At 38.4% G+C, this 20,820-nt stretch overlaps 1 protein-coding gene across 10 annotated transcripts in view; it reads left to right on the top strand.

Moving 5' to 3' along the window:
- Positions 1 to 20,820, top strand: part of CEP192 (centrosomal protein 192) — a 157,055-nt gene that overhangs the window by 100,248 nt on the left and 35,987 nt on the right. For 7 of the 10 annotated variants that reach the window (XR_013381080.1, XM_077899867.1, XM_077899872.1 and 4 more), the window contains 12 exons: positions 5,090 to 5,215; positions 5,406 to 5,549; positions 5,673 to 5,739; positions 6,354 to 6,493; positions 6,589 to 6,681; positions 7,213 to 7,331; positions 8,220 to 8,396; positions 12,781 to 12,880; positions 13,024 to 13,200; positions 17,413 to 17,673; positions 17,920 to 18,035; positions 19,534 to 19,643. Coding sequence is in view for 9 of the 10 variants with exons in the window: in XM_077899867.1 (XP_077755993.1) it covers positions 5,090 to 5,215; positions 5,406 to 5,549; positions 5,673 to 5,739; positions 6,354 to 6,493; positions 6,589 to 6,681; positions 7,213 to 7,331; positions 8,220 to 8,396; positions 12,781 to 12,880; positions 13,024 to 13,200; positions 17,413 to 17,673; positions 17,920 to 18,035; positions 19,534 to 19,643 (1,630 nt within the window). In the remaining variant the exon portion in view is untranslated. The remainder of the gene's footprint in view (positions 1 to 5,089; positions 5,216 to 5,405; positions 5,550 to 5,672; positions 5,740 to 6,353; positions 6,494 to 6,588; positions 6,682 to 7,212; positions 7,332 to 8,219; positions 8,397 to 12,780; positions 12,881 to 13,023; positions 13,201 to 17,412; positions 17,674 to 17,919; positions 18,036 to 19,533; positions 19,644 to 20,820) is intronic. The other 3 variants (XM_077899870.1, XM_077899866.1, XM_077899869.1) reach the window with 3 other exon arrangements.

The following is a 20,820-nucleotide window of genomic DNA, read 5'->3' as shown; positions in this document are numbered from 1 at the left end:
GGAATGTTTTTCCATTTCTTTGTGTCTTACTCAATTTCTTTCAGAAGTCTTCTGTAGTTTTTAGGGTACAGATCCCTTACCTTTTTAGTTAGGTTTATTCCTGGATATCTTATGCTTTGGGGTGCAATTGTAAATGGGACTGACTCCCTTAATTTCTCTTTCTTCAATCTCATTGTTAGTGTATAGATATGCCACTGATTTCTGGGCATTGATTTTGTATCCTGCCACTTTGCCGAATTGCTGTATGAGTTCTAGCAATCTTGGGGTGGAGTCTTTTGGGTTTTCTATGTACAGTATCATGTCATCTGCGAAGAGAGAGAGTTTGACTTCTTGGCCAATTTGCATGTCTTTTATTTCTCTTTGTTGTCTGATTGCTGAGGCTAGGACTTCTAGGACCTTGTTGAATAACTGTGGTGAGAGTGGACATCCCTGTCATGTTCCTGATCTTAGGGGAAAGGCTCTCAGTGTTTCCCCATTGAGTATGATATTCACTGTGGACTTTTCATAGATGGCTTTTAAGATTCTGAGGAAAGTCCCTGTATCCCTACACTCTGAAGAGTTTTGATCAGGAATGGAGGCTGTATTTTGTCAAATGCTTTTTCTGCTTCTATTGAGAGGATCATATGGTTCTTGTTTTTTCTCTTATTGATGTGATCTATCACGTCGATTGTTTTACAAGTGTTGAACCACCTTGCATCCCGGGGATAAATCCCACTTAGTCATTCATGGTAAATAATCTTCTTAATGTACTGTTGGGTCCTGTTGGCTAGTATCTTAGTGAGAATTTTTGCATCCATGTTCATAAGGGATATTGGTCTGTAATTCTCCTTTTTGGTGGAGTCTTTGTCTGGTTTTGAAATTAAGGTTATGCTGGCCTCATAAAACGAGTTTGGAAGTATTATGGCCACTTCTATCCTTTGAAACAGCTTTAGTAGAATAGGTATTACTTCTTCTTGAAACCTATGATAGAATTCCCCTGGGAAGCCATCTGGCCCTGGATTTTTGTGTCTTGGGAGGTTTTTGATGACTGCTTCAATTGCCTTGCTGGTTATTGGCCCGTTCAGATTTTCTATTTCTTCCTGTTCCAGTTTTGGTAATTTGTGGTTTTCCAGAAATGGGTCCATTTCTTCCAGATTGCCTAATTTGTTGGCATATTGCTGCACATAATACGTTTTTTAAATCGTTTGTATTTCCTTGGTATTGGTTGTAATCTCTCCTCTTTCATTTGTGGTTTTATTAATTTGAGTCTTTTTTCTTTTTAATAAGGCTGGCTAATGATTTATCTATCTTATTAATTCTTTTAAAGAACCAATTCCAGCTTTGTTGGTCTGTTCTACAGTTCTTCTGGTCTCTATTTCATTGAGTTCTACTCAAATCATTATCTTCCTTCTTCTGCCTGGTGTAGGTTTTTCTTAATTTTAATTAATTAATTTATTTATTTTCTGGTGTAGGTTTTACTTGCTGTTCTTTCTCCAGTTCCTTTAGGCGCAAACTTATTAGTTTGTGTATTTGAGTCTTTTCCAATTTTTTTGAGGGATTACAATACAAGCGTATTGTGATGTATTTCCCTCTTAGAACTGCTTTTTCTGTATCCCAAAGATTTTGAACAGCTGTATCTTCATTTTCATTGGTTTCCATGAATCTTTTTAATTCTTCTCAAATTTCCTGGTTGACCCATTCATCTTTTAGCAGGATTATCTTTTACTTCCACGTGTTTGAGTTTCTTCCAAATTTCTTCTTGTGATTGAGTTCAAGTTTCAAAGCATTATAATCTGAAAATATGCAGGGGACAATCCCAATCTTTTGGTATCAGTTTGAGACCTGATAGAAAACCCAGTATGTTTTCTATCCTGGGGAAAGTTCCACTCGTGCTGGAGAAGAACGTGTATTCAGATGGAAAGTTCTGTATGTATCTGTGAAATCCATCTGGGTCCAGTGTATAATTTAAGCCCCTTGTTTCTTTTGTGATGTTGTGCTTAGATCTGTCATTTGCAGAAAGTGCTGTGTTGAAGTCTCCTACTAGTAGTGTATTATTATCTAAATGTGTTTTTACTTTGGTTATTAATTGATATACTTGGCAGCTCCCACATTAGGGGCATAAATATTCATGATTTTTAGGTCTTCTTGTTTGATAGGCCTTTCAAGTATGATATAGTGCTCCTCTTCCTCTTACTACAGCCTTTGGGATAAACTGTAATTTATCTGATGTGAGGATTGCTACCCAAGCTTTCTTTTGAGGACCATTTGAATGGTAAATGGTTTTCCACCCCTTCATTTTCAGGCGGGAGGTGTCCTTAGGTCTAAAATGAGTCTCTTGTAGACAACGAATAGATGGGTCTTGCTTTTTTATCCAGCTTGAAACCCTGCATCTTTTGATGAGATCATTTAGCCCATTCACGTTCAGAGTAACTATTGAAAGATGTGAATTTCATGTCATTGTAATACTTGTTCAGTCCCTGTTTTTGTGGATTTTTTCTTTGGTTTCCCTCTTTTTCTTTTACAGGGTTCCCCTTAATATTTCTTGCAGAGCTGGTTTGCTGGTCACATGTTCTTTCAGTTTCCTATCCTGGAAGCTCTTTATCTCTGCTTCTATTCTGAATGACAGCCTTGCTGGATAAAGTATCCTTGGTGGCATGTTCTTCTCATTTAGTACCCCGAACAGATCATGCCAGCCCCTTCTGGCCTGCCAGGTCTCTGTGGAGAGATCTGCTGTTAATCTGATATTTCTCCCCATATAAATTAAGAATTTCTTGTCTCGAGCTGCTTTAAGAATTTTTTCTTTATCTTTGGAATTTGCAAGTTTCACTATTAAATGTTGAAGTGTTCAATGGTTTTTTGTTTTTTGTTTTTTTTTTTTTTGCGGGGGTTCTCTTCTCCGTCTTGGATCTGAATGCCTGTATCCTTCCTCAGACTTGGGAAGTTCTCAGCTATGATTTGTTCAAATATACTTTGTGGCCCTCTCTCCCTTTAGGCCTCTTCTGGAATCACAATTAGATGTATATTCTTCTTTCTGAGGCTATCATTTATTTCCCTAAGCCTTTCCTCATGGGCTCTTAATTGTTTTTTTTCCTCAGCTTCCTTCCTTTCCATCAACTTGCCCTCTATGTCAGTCACTCTTTCTTCTGCCTCATTAACCCTTGCAGTTTAGGACCTCCAATTTGGATTGCATCTCATTTAATTGATTTTTAATTTCGGCCTTATTAGATCTCAATTCTGCGGTAACGAAGTCTCTAGAGTCCTTTATGCTTTTTTCCAAAGTCCCCAGTAGCTTTAAAATTGTGCTTCTGTATTGGCTTTATGACATGGAATAAAATCCATATTCTGTAACTCTTGGCAGAGAGTACTGTTTCTGATTCATTCTTTTGTAGTGAATTCTTCCTTCTACTCATTTTGTCCAGTGCAGAGTGGCTATATGAGTAGGATTAGTCAAAAGTATCAGCCACAACCTAAGTGAATTCCACTCTGGATGATCTGATGAGATCAGAGACCAGAAAATGAAAAAGATCAGAAGAAAATAAAACAAAAAGACCACTAAAGTGACAAATTCTAAAACAAAGTAGTAAAAAATAAAAGGCCAAAGACCCTAAAGAACCACGCTTCTGAGGACCACCTCTCCCAAAGGGAATGGGGCTCAGCCACCTCCATCTGAATCCACCCCTGTAACCGACTGGCTTCTCCCAAATGCGGTGAGGACTGTGGTGCTCCAGCCCTTTGTGGAGACCACCGGGTTTTGCAGTGTGCTCTCCCCGCGGTGCCCCTCCTCTACTAGTGACTCCGGGAATCTAGAGGCTTCACTACCCCCTGCAATTCTGCCCGATTTCCCTGCTGAGCAGTTTTCTGTCCCAGAAAACTCTGGTGTGGAATTTTAAAGTTCCCACTTCCCTGAGGCTGGGCTTTCCTGGCCCAGAGGCTGTTGCTGCTCTGCTTTAGCCCCGCTCCTCGTGGGGCCCTTCCCCCACTTGATTCTTTATTTTTTTCTGCCTTCCTACCTAATTAGAAACAAAAACTCTTCTCTCTGTAGTGTTCCAGCTGTTCTCTCCTTAAATGTTAGGTCGGATTTGTAGGTGTTTGGGATGTTTTGAAAGTTTCCTAGTTAAGTTGGTGGGACCAGGTGAGTTGAGGACCCCTACTCTTCTGCCATCTTGCCCCACCTCCCCCTCAGTGATTTCCAACTTGGAGTTCCCATGCCTCATGTGGTATAGGCTTGAGGTTTTACTTTCTTGCAAAATGATCTCCGGACAATCTTCCCTGTTATCTCCTCAGCCATAGAAACAGTTTTTCCAGGTCCCTTTTCATAAAAAGGGCACTTCTTTGAATTTCTGCATTTGACATTGGGAGTTTAAATTCCATTCCAAAGCCTTGCCCTGCTCCCGTCAAGCTCAGGGTCCTGCCATCTGTTCTCAGGCAGGTGTTGAAACTCAACTACCTTGGGAGTGGATTGATCAGACCTTCATGGTCCACCATGGAAGTCAGCTCCCATTTGCCAGTCTGTTTTTTACTTCCTTTTATATTCAACCAGGCTAAAGAAATGTATGTATATTTTAAATATTATCCAACATTTCTACATGTATGGGTGTGAGGGTCTGTGTTAAGTTGTTCTCCAGTGTTTAAAGAAGTCATCTGCTGTGATGACAGGCCCTCATTCTAAATTTTGATGTCTGTTTTGATATATTTTTAAACACTTTCAGTTTTGTCAGAAATTTGGACTTAATCTGAAAATGCCAATGTACATTTTGAAGGGAATTGAAAAGTCAAAATTGTATAATAGAGCTCATAGCTCAATGAAGGGAAGCTTATATATGTTATAAAATGGTCTTTCTTAATATCTAACAGTCTTTTCAAAGTAGCAACAACAAATATATTGCTTTGTCCTATAGTATATATCTGGGTACAAGGACTACCTCAAAAACAAAGAATTTAACATTATTTTTGTAGAAAATAGCAGTTGTAAAATTACCTAGGGAAACTTAGATAAGTTCACATTTCATGACAACTATTTGTGGCTGTAAAGAGTGGTGATAAGAATATAAGCTGTGAAGTTTATTAATACATTGCTTTTTAGAAACCGGTCTTTTTTTTTCATAATTAGGTAGACACAGAAAAGAAAGATGTTCTTGATTTTGGTGACTTGACTTACGGAAGCTGGAAAGCTCTGCCATTAAAATTGATAAACAAGACTCATGCCACTGTGCCAATCAGACTTGTTATTAATGCTGTAAGTACTAACATACAGTAAGAAAACTTTACAGAGCACATTGATTTGGAATTGTAGACACCACTAATATCATTCTTGATTAATTTTTCTTATAGAAATAAATTTTTTTAAGGATTCTGTCCACAAATTTAACATCACACCAACATTGTCCCAGTGGCTTTATTGAAACTGATTCTTGATTTCTGAACAGAATGCCGTAGCCTGGCGCTGCTTCACATTTTCCAAGGCACCCATCCGTGCCTCTTGGAAAGAGACTCCATATGCCGATGTGATTGCTCAGCTTGCAGCTCCTTCTGTGGTCAACCACGTGATGCCTGCTAGTTATGATGGACAGGTAAGATGGGGGAATAAAGAACTGCCTTAGATTTAAAGAGGAAGTTAAGTTTCCAAACAACTTACCTTTCATTAAGGTTTAAATCTTAATGCTAGTGTAAATTTATTTTATTTTGTTTTGCAGGATCCAGAGTTTCTGATAATTTGGGTTCTTTTCCATAGTCCAAAGAAACGGATCACTTCTTCAGGTAGCATGTGTATATGTTTTGGAAATTGCTTTACTTTGTAGATAAATAAGCCACAAAATTGAGGAGTAGTTCCTCTATTAGTAAATGTGAATACTTTGAGTAATTTGTCAAATATTTTATGTTGTTTTAAAGATGGGGCAGAGACCATGCTGTTTTGGGTCAAACTCCTGTGTAGGTAACCCCAGCAAGTACTGCGGAAGACCTGTTGGGATCTTGTCTGTTCACTGATTTTGTCACATCTACCAATTGGATATTTTCTTTTTCTCCTTCTCCTCTACTCATTTGTTTCCTCTTTGAATTCATTAAAAAGTCATCTTGCTTAGGATTTCTTGTGACCCCTGAGGGCATAGTGTTGGACCACATGAGGCATTTAGAACTGAATAACTCTCAGGCCACCTGGATAACTCACAGGTTGAATATCTGCCTTCAGTTCAGGTCATGATCCCTAGATCTTGGGATTGAGTCCCACATGGGGCTCCCAGCAGGGAGTGTGCTTCTCTCTCTGCCTGTGCCTCTGTCTCTCTCTTTCTGTCTCTCATGAATAAATAAATAAAACTAAAAAAAAAAAAGAATTGAACAACTCTCAGGTCTGTAACTAAAAGAATGAACTTTTACAGAGATCTTGGACTCAGCAGAAGAGTTCTTGGCAAGAGTGGATATAGAAGTTGATAGCCCAAACCCTACACCAGTCATTAAAAGTGTTCGTCTCCAAGCAAGAACAGGAATAGCTAGGATACATGCTCCAAAAGACTTACAGGTATCCACACTTCTCTTTGCCGTGATTTTATGTTAAGGTTGATTTCATTCTTGTTGTGATATTATTTTAAATGTCGGTTTTACCCCATCCTCTAGACTATGCACTTGTTTGCCAGTGTGGCTTCCTCAACAAAGCAGCACTTACCTTTGAAAAATGCAGGGAATATTGATGTTTACTTGGATATCAGGGTAAGAATTTGTGTCAGAATGCTATGACATGGTATTTCCTTAGACTGTGAAATGGAAGTATATCCTCATATTGTGGAGGTTGCTCAGCTGCCACCTTGGCAGAGTGCCATGGGGGTCAAATGCAAGAACCTGTGTGTGGGCTTTAAAAGCTGGTGGTTAAACTAGTATGAAATAAATGGTAGGGCACTTGAACTTTGACATCTGATGTTTTACAAGTAAAAACCAAATTCTTAGATTAGTTCCCGGAAACTCTGTGTGTTATCCTATAGACAGGTGGAATTGGAGGAGAGTGATCACGTACGGAGACATTATTTCTGAGACATGTGGGTGAGCTAAAGGATATTAGGAGGAGGGTGGGAGATGAAGTTTGTTATGGAAGAGGAAGTGCCCTTTCCAGGAGAGTAAGACGAGGCAGGGTAGTGACAGGCACAAGGGAAAAGTCACCTGTCAGAGTAAGTGAAGAACGAGAGGAGTGGACTAGAAGCCCTTTTGCAGAAGTTGGCATTTAGTTATAATTGTGTAAATATTTAGATTCCAGATCAAGGAAGTCACTTTTCAGTGGATCCAGAGAATCTATTCCTTAAACCTGGAGAAGAACGAGAAGTTACAGTTACATTTACTCCAGAGGACCCCAAGACCTGTGAGGAAAGGTAATATAAAATTATTTATAATGGTAAGCTTTAACTTTTTGCTCAAAATAGCTGCTTATAGACCTGTGCTTCATTCTACAGCCTGAATGAGTACATGTTTTCTCTCGCCTAATAATGTAGCTCCGTTTAACCTCTTTTAGCCTCAGATTTTCTTTTTTGTTTACTAAAACTCTCCTTTTAAACCAGCTGACTAGAAATTAAGAAATTACTATTTTCAAGAATATTCTGACAAAAGTAAATAATAAAACATCAGTCTTAATGTTTCTCATGAACTTTTCCTCGCTCTCCAAGGAAACCATCGCTAGTTGTTAGACACGTCCCTTACTCCCATCCCTTCTCCAAGCTTGTGACATTTTGGTGCCCAGATCCTCAGTGAGTATTACCTGGCAGTGGTCAGAGCACCATCATCATTAGTATTTGAACTTTCTTGGTAAACAGAGCTTAGAAGCATGCTCTCCTGAGACATATGTGGTCTGGCCTCCACCTGGGTTATAGATACCCTAGTGTGCTCAGTCTGTTACATGATCTTACAGAGAGGGGCTAGCCTGCACAGATGTGAATACTTTTGCCTGGTGCGCATGCCTGCAACTTCACCGAGTTAATTCTCTCATCTGGGAAGCTTTCCTCGGCTCTTCCCAAATTCCTCATAAAGAGTAGTCGCTAATATTTCTATGGCCCTCTGAACTTGCCTGCTCCCATTATGTAGATGATATTATGATCGTCTCTTTCCTTGTCTGTATTCTTCTCTGGAATATAAGCTGTAAGGCTGGGAATGTAATTGTTTTCTCAGCACTCAGTCCAATCTCTTGGGACAAAGGAAGCTTGTAGGGAATAGATGCCAATAGAAGTGAACTTTGGACATTAAATTTAGATGGTTTTCTTTGTTAGGATCTTGAAAATATTCGTGCAGCCCTTTGGACCTCAATATGAAGTGGTGTTAAAAGGTGAAGTCGTTTCTTCAGGAAATAAACCTCTGACACCTGGCTCTTGCTGCTCAGATGTTCCATCGATTTTGTCCAACAAGCAGTTTCTGGCCTGGGGAGGTGTTCCTCTTGGTAGAACACAGTAAGTATGCATGTAGCAGCTTCTGAACGTGAAGATTCTGCTGTCTTCCCATAGTGTTATTCTCTGCTTTGATAATTATGACCATGTTAATGTTTTTAGAGTTGAAATAAGGCTGTCTTACGTTCCTTAATCTTCCGATCATGAATGCAGATGTTTTAATTAAAATTTTCACCTCTGCAGTCCAAAAAACTAAGTTTCCACTTTCTTAAGCTTTTTTTCTCTGCTGATTACCAAGTTCAGGCAATTAAGAGTTTCTTTCTTCCTTCTCTGGAAAGCCCTATGGAAGGGTAGGAAGAAAAAATACTCGAAAACCTTGCATTCTGCTAAAGGAGTTTACAAAGTCACTAGTGAATACTTTGTATTTTAAAGAGTATAAGACATATTTAACAGAGTAGATATATTTTGTCCTGTTTAATGTGAATTACATCTGGAATCTTATTTTTATATGTGTTTTGATCATACATTTTGAATATGAACTCTGAGTAGATTGACCTATAATGTATAGTATAATATTTTTTCCCTTCGTAAGCTTAGCAATATAGTTAAATTTTTATCAACCTCAAATATACTAATTAATAACCTAGTAATTATTAGTAATTATTAAACCTCAGTGTCTCCTCTTTCATATTTTGCATTTTTGTATATGACCTGAATGTTTTATCAATACGTTTCTGTGGTCCCTGAGAGATAAGAACCTCCTGGCTGAATCTATACTATAGGGTACTTCTTTAAAATTATAGTTTTGGGGCAGCCTGGGTGGCTCAGCGGTTTAGCGCCGCCTTCAGCCCAGGTCGTGATCCTGGAGACCCGGGATCGAGTCCCACGTCAGGTTCCCTGCATGGAGCCTGCTTCTCCCTCTGCCTGTGTCTCTGCCTCTCTCTCTCTCAATCCTCTCTGTGTGTTCTCATGAATAAATAAATAAATAAATAAATAAAATAAATAAATTAATTAATTAAATAAAATTATAGTTTTGTCTGTGCAAAAAGGATCTAATTGAACCTCCTTACTTTACAGAGGTCATACATCTGCTTAACTATTCATGTAGTCATCTGTATCTTGTCTTGTTCCAAAATTAACTTTCAAAAAGACACAGTAAGATAAAAACAGTTGAGGGCTAACTGCTGTGGGGAAAAGGGAGGGACATCAGCACCATAGGTAGTGCCCAAAGGCTCACCTGCAGACCCTGTACACTTGCCTTGAGGTGGGTCTTGTCCTGGGTTCTAACTCGTCTCCCATCATCCTGAAATAAGTTAGTGTTCAGAAGTTTAAGAACAAACCGTTGCTGTGTGAGAGAGGATAAGCTGTTCCTTCTACAGACTTTAGAAAGATGCTTCTTCCAGGGGTCCTTTTAGAGAGAGATCCGTACAATATAGTGAGTCTCAAAGTAAAACAACTTCATATTAAATACTCCCATCAGGATGCTTCCCCTTTGAGGTGCTCAGTCTGGCATGGACGTGTCACATGTGAATACTCAGCTCACAGCATTTCCTGGGTACTGAAGCATGTGGTGGCTTGATGGAGACAGCTGAGGCACCTAGAAAAATGGTGGGCTGTGTGTGCTCTTGAAGCAGCTCTCAGTAAACATTCTCTCAACTAGATCTTCAAAAAATCCTGAAGGGCAGGGAGTTTGAGGTATTGTGCCCTCAATCATTTGCAGCAAATTATTAATAGAGTAGAGATGGCTGCTCTTAAAATCTAGCTGCTCCAGATGCCATGACATCCTGAAATCTTACAGTTCATCTGAAACAAAATTAATGTGTGCTAAACTTTTTATTTTTATAAGATTTTATTTATGAGAGACAGAGAGACAGACATAGAGGGAGAAGCAGTCTCCCCACAGGGAGCCCAATGTGGGACTTGATTTCCAGGCCCAGGATCATGCCCTGAGCTGAAGGCAGATGCTCAGCCACTAAGCCTGAGGCATTCTCCCTGCCCTTTTATTTTAAATAAGAAATTACATGAGTTAAGTTGGAAATGGGGGCACCATCTTGTGCATACTTCTGGACTTGTCAGTGGTATATCCTCCCCCCTGCCCCTGTCCTCTCCTGAGGGAGGGGCCGTCATGCTGTTCTCCTTTATTTCTTGACTTGCCTTCCTCGTGAAGATTCATGGCTGCCTTCTAATCCAGCAGATGGAAGTGTAATCCCTGTGCCACCCCAGGGAATTGACCTGAGGAGCTGTCATGTCTCCTGTTTATAGTTGGTGAGATATTTTAACTCAGCCTGGAGGAGCTTGCCAGTCACGTGAGAAGGATAATACCTTAGTCCGTGGATTCTACGCCCCATGGTGGCTACAAGTGGGCTTGTTGAAGGCAATAGATCCATGGGAAACATGTATGTACAGTTTTGAGTGCAGCACTTGCCTAGCTAGACTATGAACCTATGTTTCTGTAATCCCCTTACCTCTGTGATAGTGTCCTACACAGAACGATTATTTTTCCCATCCCAGTCATCTTTGCAACTCCCATCCCAGTCATGTTGCAGCAGAATTTATGGTAAAGTGGTACACTGTCTGCCTAGAAAGAGATCTTCCTATTTTCTGTCCATTAGGAATGTCCTAGGAGGTAGTCGGGCTGTGACCCAATGGGTGCTGGGAGAGGACGCAGAAACAGAGGGTGAGGGATGCTGGTGCCCTTCCGTGTGGCACTTGCTGCTCCCTGCCTGCCTTTTTGGAAGAAGGTGCTTAGTGCAAAATGGAGATTTGAAATGAGTTCTTCTTTAAGAGTAAAGAGAAAAAAATTCATATATAATGTGGGGGGGCAGTGTTCTCATCGAGTAATGGATTATGCCTCAGTAAAGATGGAAATGATAACTAATAAATTTTTATTTTCTAAGGGTAAGTTATCCAAATGGTATTTCATTCCAATGTTTTGGATTTTTTAAATGTTTTTGAAGCATTTTTCCATATATTCATTCATTCCAGTTTCTCTCTCGTAAGTCTGCATATGTACTTTGACTATTTGTTGGTTAGGATTTAGTATTTTTTTCTAATTAATTTGTGTGGACCCTATATAATAAAAAAGTTAACCCTTTTTGTATAGTTCCATTTAAAAAAAAATTTTTTTAAAGATTTTATTTATTATTTATTCATGAGAGAAACAGAGAGAGAGGCAGAGACACAGGGAGAAGCAAGCTCCATGCAGGAAGCCCGATGTGGAACTCCATCCCGGGTCTCCAGGATCCCGCCCTGGGCTGAAGGTGGTGCTAAACCACTGATCCACCCAGGCTGCCTATATAGTTCCTTTTTAAAATTAGAAACTGAACCCCCCCTCCCCCAATTGATAACTCTTTACTTGAAAATGACAACCAATTTCTTAATAAATAAATAAATAAATAAATAAATAAATAAATGCTTTTAAAGCATTTTTTTTTAGTAAGTCTTACCCTGTGTTCCTGTGAATGCTTTTCTCAGATATGCTGATAACTGAAGGTCTTAGATTTTATTCTGAGGTTAAGCACAGCAACCTTCTCCTTTAACCCAGGGTGGACAAGGCATAGACCACAGTTTAATTAATTTAACTGCCATCGTTCAAAATTTGAATAAAATGGAGATTTATTCATGATTTTCTATCCTCCCAATGAAGAGAGGATTTTTTTTTTTTTTTTTTTTTTTTTTTTTTTTTAAAGATTTTATTTATTTATGAGAATGCGAGAGGAGAGAGAGAGAGGCAGAGACGCAGGCAGAGGGAGAAGCAGGCTCCATGCACCGGGAGCCCGACGTGGGATTCGATCCCGGGTCTCCAGGATCACGCCCTGGGCCAAAGGCAGGCGCCAAACCACTGCGCCACCCAGGGATCCCTGAAGAGAGGATTTTAAAAATTTCAGATTGAAGGATTATTTTTTATTTTTACCAGCAGCCAGCTATTATTCATAAGTCTATTTTAGCTGCATATTCTAACTTTCTAAAAGTATGGTTAATTCAGTGTACTCTTTAAAAGACTACTTTGTGCAGACTACTGAGAGTCAAAAAAAATCTAAGCAATGTGCTAGGGACTCCTTGTTCCCATGAAAACTAGAAATTCAAGCTAACTAAGCATGGTGTTGACTCAGTGATTTAATGAATTTGTTACTCTGGATTTTCATTGATTGCTTTAACAAGACAGGTAAGACTTATATGGATAATATAAATAGTAAGGTCGGCTAAGGAGCTATAACAGGAGACTGATTAAACCAGAATTTCTCTGACAAGATGAATATGTTGTGAGGATGTTTTCAAAAATGTGGAATCCTAGGACAGTGGAGACCCCTCCTGGGCTGCTAATACAGTGGTGTGCGTAATCCAGTTCATCTCTTGACATTGCAGTCAAGTATAATTGGCTTTGGTTTTATACTTGTAGCAATGTTCGTGGAGGAAAACTGCATTTACAATGTCTAATTGTTTCTAGGCTTCAGAAGCTGGCTTTAAGAAATAATTGTACAGCTACAACTCAGCATCTGCGACTCCTCATTAGAGGACAAGACCAGGACTGCTTTCAGGTTTGTACAGTAAGTGGTGCTGTTTCGTCATCTTTCAGACCACTTACATGCACAGACTCTCATGTGGTGCTTCAGCTTTAAAAGTTTGGGTTGATGGTAGTTGTATTTGTGCTCCTGCTATGTTGTATGCAGTAATTGTTTTTAAATTGTAGCTTCAACACACTTTTGGTTCTGAAGAACGACTAACCAGTAACTGTGAGATTAGAATGTGTCCAAAAGAAGATGTTCACATCTCTGTGTTATTTGCACCTACTCGATTATCTTGTATGTTGGCTAAACTAGAAATTAAACAACTGGGAATTCGATCCCAACCAGGCATTAAGTTTACGGTAAGATGATTTTAATTGCTTTTTTTTTTCTCCCATGGAGTTTCTGACATGTTATAATTATTAGTTCAATATTGGTAAACTGTGTATACTCTGCTTTTTTATAAGTCAGAATAGATATTTGCCTCCCTTTACAAATAAGTTAGGGAGTACGTATGTGCTTTGTACAAGTGTAATGTTCTAAAAGTAGCCTCCATAGTATTCTTATGGGAAACCATCTCCCATGCCTCTAAGTTTCATTTCAGCTGGAGCATTTTGAAATGTACCCAACTTTACAGGAACACACTTTTTGGTAAATCCAGATCAAACTTTAAGAATATTGACTTTCCAAGTAAATTGTACTTTCTCTATTCAGTAAAATACCCACTGACACCATTTACTAGACTCTGTTCCAGAACTAGGGTTACAAAAACAAGAGCTTTTATATTTTGTTCCTTCCCAGTGTAATTTTTAGAAAGGATTTCAACTCATTTCTTAGATATAGTCAGAGCAGTGAGAAATAAAGGTGGTAAATCATTGAGAAAAAGAAAGAAAAGAATAATCAAATGAAACACACATTCTATAAATGTGCATACCTTAAAGCTACACAGTTTTTGGCTGTGGGGCTGAACTAAAATTTTGGTCCATTTTCTAGTGTCAAAGAGGGAATGCAATGAGTTACGAGATTAACCGTACCAAAAGCTTGAAATTATTTTGTTTTGAGAGAGAAACAAGAGTGAACAGGGTGGGGTAGGGTGGGGGTAGAGGGGGAGGGAGAAAGAATCTTAAGCAGGCTCCATACCCAGTGAGGATCCTGACATGGAGCTTGATGTCACGACTCTGAGGTCATGACCTGAGCCAAAATCAAGAGTTGGGCACTTAACCAACTGAGTCACCCAGGAACCGCCAGACAGTTTTTTTAAAAAACAGTACATCTGGGATGTACTCAGCAGTGGCTCAGCAGTTGAGCATCTGCCTTTGGCTCAGGGCTTGGTCCTGGAGTCCCAGGATCAAGTCCCACATCGGACTCCCTGCATGGAGCCTGTTTCTCCCTCTGCCTGTGTCTCTGCCTCTCTCTCTCTCTCTCTTTCTGTGTGTGTCTCTCATGAATAAATAAATAGAATCAGAATCAAATAAATAGATAGATAGATAGATAGATAGATAGATAGATAGATAGAACATCTTTATGGCAAACGTAGCTTTTTTTGTTGCTGAAGCTTGACATATTCTCTGTGGAGCTCTTCCTTTGGCTACATGAGCTGTGGGCAAAGCTGTTTAAAGATGTAAGTAGTTCTGCTGGCTGACTCAGTCAATACAGCAGGTGACTCTTGATCTCAGGATTGTGAGTTTCAGCCCCATGTTGGGGGATGGGTTTACTTAATTAAAAAAAAAAAGAAAAAGATGTAAGTCCTTGTCTCTAGGAACAACAGTCTTTTGTGTGAGTTGAGGACACAATGCCAAAGTACCACATATCCTGATGATCTGGTTTCAAGTAAGAAATCAAGTGGTTTGTGGAGAGAACTGGAAGGGACTATCCTGAATAGATTTCTATAAGTTTCATGTTTACTAGCCAAGATGTTAAGATTATTCTTAAGAATTTCTGGAGAACTAATAATTCCCTGATTGTTTAGGGCAGGACCATTTGATTTGACAGTCACCGAACAGAAGTACAGGCTGGTGTTCTCTTAAGACAAACCAGAACCCTAGTGGGAGTCCTGCCTATGTAAATGCCACCTGTTCTCTCAGAGGTGGACTAAATGGGGACCTGAAGTGCACAGATGAATATGACTTTTATCTCACAAGAAGACTTGGACTACCAGCACTAATGTATTTTTGTGGAGATAAAGAACCTGGTACAGTGGTGCAAGAGCACTTCACTATAGCGATGAGAGATTGGGAATAGCTTTGCCTCTGTTCTTCACACTCACTCTGGATAGTCTCCACTTGCTCATGCTTCACTCACTTATCTTCTTGGTTTGGTTCTGAGAAATAAGTGAAATTATGCTTTGTGTACCATAAAGCATTGTGGGACTGCAATAAAAATATATTGATTGGATGCTGAGTATATGCCAGGCCCTACTCTTAATTGTCACTACATGGATTACCACACTTTATCTTTAAAAGGAACTACCTAGTTCATTCCACTGTCTCTGTTCTACACATGGGGAAACAAACCTAGACAGATGCTTGGGATGGTGGTGCATCTCACAGCAGTAAGTGGTCCAGGGTTCACATTCAGACTACCTGGCAGCAAAGCTCATTTTTATCTATTGCATGGGCTCTGAGTGTTCATCCTGCCTCTGTTTTCCAGTCCTGTGGAGCAGCAGTTCTCAACCAGAGGCTGTTTTATCCTCCAGGGGACATTTGGCAATATGTGGACATATTTTTGGTTGTCGTAACTGAGGGTAGGAAAAGGGTGCTGCTGGCACCTAGTAAGTAGAAGCCAGGGATGTAGCTAACCTCCCTGTAAGGCGCAGGCTGGCCCCACCACAAGGAATGATGGAGCTCAGGGTGTCCATAGTGTGAGGTTAAGAAACCCTTCCCTGAAACAGTAGTTTTTCCTCTTGACTCTTTGGATTCTATTAGCCTTGGTCAGATTTTTTTTATTTAATCATACTTTTTCTTTGTTAACTGTTTACTCAGCAGTTAATTTGTGATTCCTTAGGCTTTGAAAAATACTTCTGTTGAGTGTTTTCAAAGGCTGACTTTCCCATTATTTTCTAGTTGCATACGTAAAATCTACTGCAAGTTTCTGTGGGAAGAGAAATTAGAAACACTTGGCTTTCAAAAACTACCAAGAGCTCACTCTGAATGAGGAGGGATTTGTAGGAGCTTCAGATCTGAAGCATTTTAAAATGCTACCAATCTGTACTCATTTTGGCAAGCCAGTACCAATTTATGAGGTCCCTAAATTTAATTTTTTAAATGTTATTTTGAGTGCATATCACAACTCAGAATAAGCTGTTGATATTTTCAAGTTTGCAAGGTATACTTTGGAACACATTTTATTTGTTTTAAAGATTTTATTTGAGAGAGAGAGAGAACATGAGTGGTAGGAAATGGTAGGGGAAGCGGGAGAAGGAGACTCCCCACAGAGCAAGGAGCCTGACAATGGGGCTCAATCCCAGGACCCTGGTATCATGACCTGAGCCAAAGGTAGATGCTATTAACCAGCTGAGCCACCCAGGTGCCCCCGGAATACATTTTAATAGTTAGCAGTGATCATTTTTAAAAGAATACCTTTTTATCTTTTTTTAAAGACTTATTTATTTTAGAGAGACAGCATGCATGCATGAGCTGGGGGAGGGAGCAGGGGAGAGAGAGAGAGAGAGAGAGAGAGAATCTCAAGCAGACTCATCACTGAATGAGGAGCTCAATCCCAGGATCCTGAGATCATGAGCTGAGCCAAATTCATCAAGAGTCAGGTGCTTAACCAACTGAGCCACCCAGGCGCCTCTTAAAGGAGTACGTTTTAAAGGATATGGAAAGTTTGTTTCCCAGCAGCATACCTATCTTCCTGTATTTTTATTTATAGACTCTATTCTCTGAATCCTTGTTCCCTGGTAGTGCTGACCCCTGTGGAAGCAGCCTGGCTTAGAGACAGCACCGGTTGGCACCTAACGCCTGCCTTCAGTCTGCACTTTGGCTAGGATTCTGTCCTCTGAGCTGTTTGAGTTCTTGGCTTCTATTTGGTCCCTCTAGCACACTTCTTTCTCACTCTGGAAGATGAAAAGCTAATAGGATTATAGAATAATAGATGTTTTTTTCACCAACACATTTCATTTTCAAAATTGAGAATTACTGGGAAGTTGGAAGAACTGTATGGTGAACCCTCACATACTCTACTACTTACATTCCATATTTACTTTATCCCATATCCAACCATTCATCTCTTTTTTTTATGCATTTAAAAGTAAATCACAAATATCAGTATGTTTCACCCTAAACACTTCCTAAGCAAGTTTATCTATACTAATTTTTTTATTCCTTTATCATCTAAGCTTGCATTTATAACAATGAAATAATTTAGCATATTGGAAGGTAAATAATTTTGCAACTCTTTGTTTTTGTTCTAAGTTCTTTAATATAATGCTGGACTGGAAGTGGGGTAACTACTAGCTAAAGTACACAATAATTATAATTTTAATTATATTTGGGGGGTTTTTGCCTATAATTTAATCTTTGCTTTCTGCTTACATAAAAATAATTCTGGATGTATATATTTTCTGCTTTTAGATACCTTTGTCTGGATATGGAGGAACAAGTAATCTTATTTTGGAAGATGTTAAGAAGTTATCTGACAGTTACATGGTAACAGTGAATGACTTAATACCTGGCAAAGAAAGTAGAATTGTTTTTTCTGTTCATAACACCGGCTCTCGGGCAGCTTTTGTAAAAGCAATAGGTTTTAAGGATTCTCAGAAAAAAGTTTTGCTGGATCCTAAAGTACTAAGGATTTTTCCAGATAAATTTGTGCTCAAAGAAAAAACACGAGAAGTAAGTATGTCTCAGCACTAAAAGTACGAACTCATTTTTAAGTGAAATTAAGAATTATGTATTTTATGGCTAAAAAATAGTATTTGAAAGTAATAAAGGGGTGGAAATACTTACCTGATCTTAGAAGTGCTATCATATGCACCCATGTCTACTGATCGTGTAGACTCATATTAGAGTTAATTCACAATGAAGTGACTCAAAGAAAATATTTAATATTCACTCCTGATTTTTTTTTCTTGGCATCAGGATGTTACTATAATATATAATCCATTAGACACAAAGAACAATTACACAACCACAACAGAACTGTCAACTATATACTTCTTTGGTGGTGATGAAATTTCGAGGCAGCAGTATCGAAGGTAGGTTATTTAGATGGTTTGGGAAACTGTTCAGTAGAAATAGTGAAGGCTTAAAAACGATTTGGAATTTGAAAGTTATAGAACATGGTCAGCTACTTATTAGTGAACTGGTGGATGAAAAGCTTGATAAAATTTGTATAGCTGGTAGTCCGACATGATGTGAGGAAGAAATGCCTATAGGAAACTCATCTGCTATATTTGTAATGTGCCTTCTTTTCTAGACATATGTATTGTATTGTGCCTCTTTTTCTGTATGCAAATAGGCACCTCAGACTTCTTATAATAGGACAATCTTCCTAATGATGGTAGGTCAATTTTAGAAAAGATTTAAGAACTACTGAAAGAATATTTTGTGTATAAACACACCTGACTCACTTGTAGTATTTCTGGGAATGTTGTGAATTATTTGAAAGGATCAAGTTGTATTTAGAAATGTGTAGAGTGTTTAACTTGGCTAGCTTGATGCATGTGCTTCTAGGAAATTTGGTACCTCTAAATATCGTATACAAAAATCTTGTCAAACTTAGACATTTAGATTTAGATGTGATTTAAACATAGGTAACTTTTTTATATGTTGAATTCAGAGTTCTTGTATGATAAAATTTTGTTGCCTTAGCCTAGAGGGCCTGAATATACTAAAATGAGTGAGGCTCACAACGTTTCATGTGTTCATTAGCTCCTAGTAGGGGAGGGTTATATGCTTATACCAGCATTTCCTTCTTCTAACCCTTTGTGCTCTGCTATATTTTATTCTGATACATAATTTAGGAAATTGTTTTATTTTTGATCTGTTGAGTGAGGGGTTGTTGGGACGTTTAAAAAGAGACTTGAATGACAGGCTGCTACATAATGTTAGAATAGACCCAATATAAAGAGCTCAGCTTTGAATCTGGTTTTGTTTCTCACTTAAGTATTTTAGATATGGAAACAGACATTTGGAGAAATTAGATGACCAGGTTTGGGCTTTCCCCCCCTCATAAAAACCTCTTTGCCACATGTATATAGCAATGAGGTTTCTTTGGTTTGTGGACATCTGAGTATTAGAAATTTACATTTCAGTTCTCTCACCTCAAAGATTCTTTAGAAGGGGCCAGGTAAATATAGTTATATGGCAATTTAAATGTCTCTCTCTGACATCTAACTTATGTTCTTGGCATATTCTTTTTTTCTTGAGACAAATTCCTAACTATGATCAAATTCTTACAAATGAAAATGTAAGACCTGAAGAGAATCTAATTTTACTCTTCTCTCTACTTCTATATTAGGGAGCTCTTGTTTTGATGTTCATATTTAACTGAAAGCAATGACTATGCTACCATGTATAACTTTCAAGGAAATTTCCAAAACAAATTTTCTTTTAAAAATACCTATATTAGGATTTAAGACATGAGATCAAAATACTAATGCATTATGCATGCTATTTGTGAGATTTGCCACGTACACTAAGGAAAATCTAATTTATGTAAAATCATTTTTGAATAAAATCCTCTGTTGGCAGAGCCCTTTTGCATAAACCAGGGATTATAGAACAAGTGCTTCCAGAACATAGTGTGCTGCAGAACGTTGATTTTGCTGAGACATTTCAGGATGAGTTACTAGTAACTGAAGGTAAGAATTTCAGCATGTCTTAATACTACCAATGACCCAAAAGATGTATCTGGATCCAGGGATGTGTTATAAAGAAGATGAGTATTAGTTTAGACTATGGAATCAGGCTGAGTTTGAGCTACACATCTGCTGTATGACTTTGGATGTCACTGAGATTGTTTTCTTTTTCGTAAATGAGAGTCATAATATCTAACTTCTCATCTATACAGAACTGTGAAGATAACATGAGAGAGCTTTGCTATGTAAATGTTAGATGTTATCACGTACTATGGCACCTATTCTTTGGGTAGACTTGTAAATAGGAGGAGAATGGTCATTGAATTCAAAGTAATTACTATTTAAGATTTAGTGATTTCAGGGGCAGCCCTGGTGGCTCAGCACTTTAGCGCCTGCCTTCAGCCCAGGGCGTGATCCTGGAGACCCCAGATCGAGTCCCACGTCCGGCTCTCTGCATGGAGCCTGCTTCTCCCTCTGCCTGTATCTCTGCCTCTCTCTCTATGTCTATCTCTCTGTCTCTCATGAATAAATAAATAAAATCTTAAAAAAAAAAAAAAAGATTTAGTGATTGCAGACTCAAACTCAGTTTGAGATTTCTGTGTCTGTTGTACAATTTATGGAGGATATAATGTTGGAAATTAAAATCCAAAAAAGACAGCAGTGGAATAATTCCAACCTAGATATTTAATTCTATTTGAGCTGAGTTGTTTAAGCATCTAATGGTGTTTATTACTGATGTAAAAAGTATGTATTGAGACATACAAATTATGTAAAAATGGACAGATTTTGACCACAGTATTGTTTATAACAGAAAGAAGTTAAAAGTAACCTAAATGTCCAAGAATAAGGCATTGTTTAATTATGTAATAGAATATGTTGAAGCAATTAAAGCAATGATATGATTCTATAGTAAATGACATGAGAAAGCTCGTCATTAATAAAAATTATTTTAAAGTTTACATACTAAGATCTCCTGATAAAAATAATTTAATGTGTCTATATACAGCTACATAGATAAAATTGCAGGAGTATACACACCAAATATGGTGTGGTTATGTTCTGGTAGTAGAATTTCAGGTGGTAGTGTTTTTTTCCCCCATTTTCGTTTTCTCGTTTTTTTAATGGAGAAAGATTTATAACTTGTAAAATATGAAATGATAAAAGGATATTTATGCCTATG

Source organism: Canis aureus, chromosome 6 (assembly GCF_053574225.1).
Source record: "Canis aureus isolate CA01 chromosome 6, VMU_Caureus_v.1.0, whole genome shotgun sequence".
Classification (NCBI taxonomy): domain Eukaryota; kingdom Metazoa; phylum Chordata; class Mammalia; order Carnivora; family Canidae; genus Canis; species Canis aureus.
Note: the sequence above shows the minus strand (reverse complement) of the source record. Positions and strands in the feature narration are given on the sequence as shown.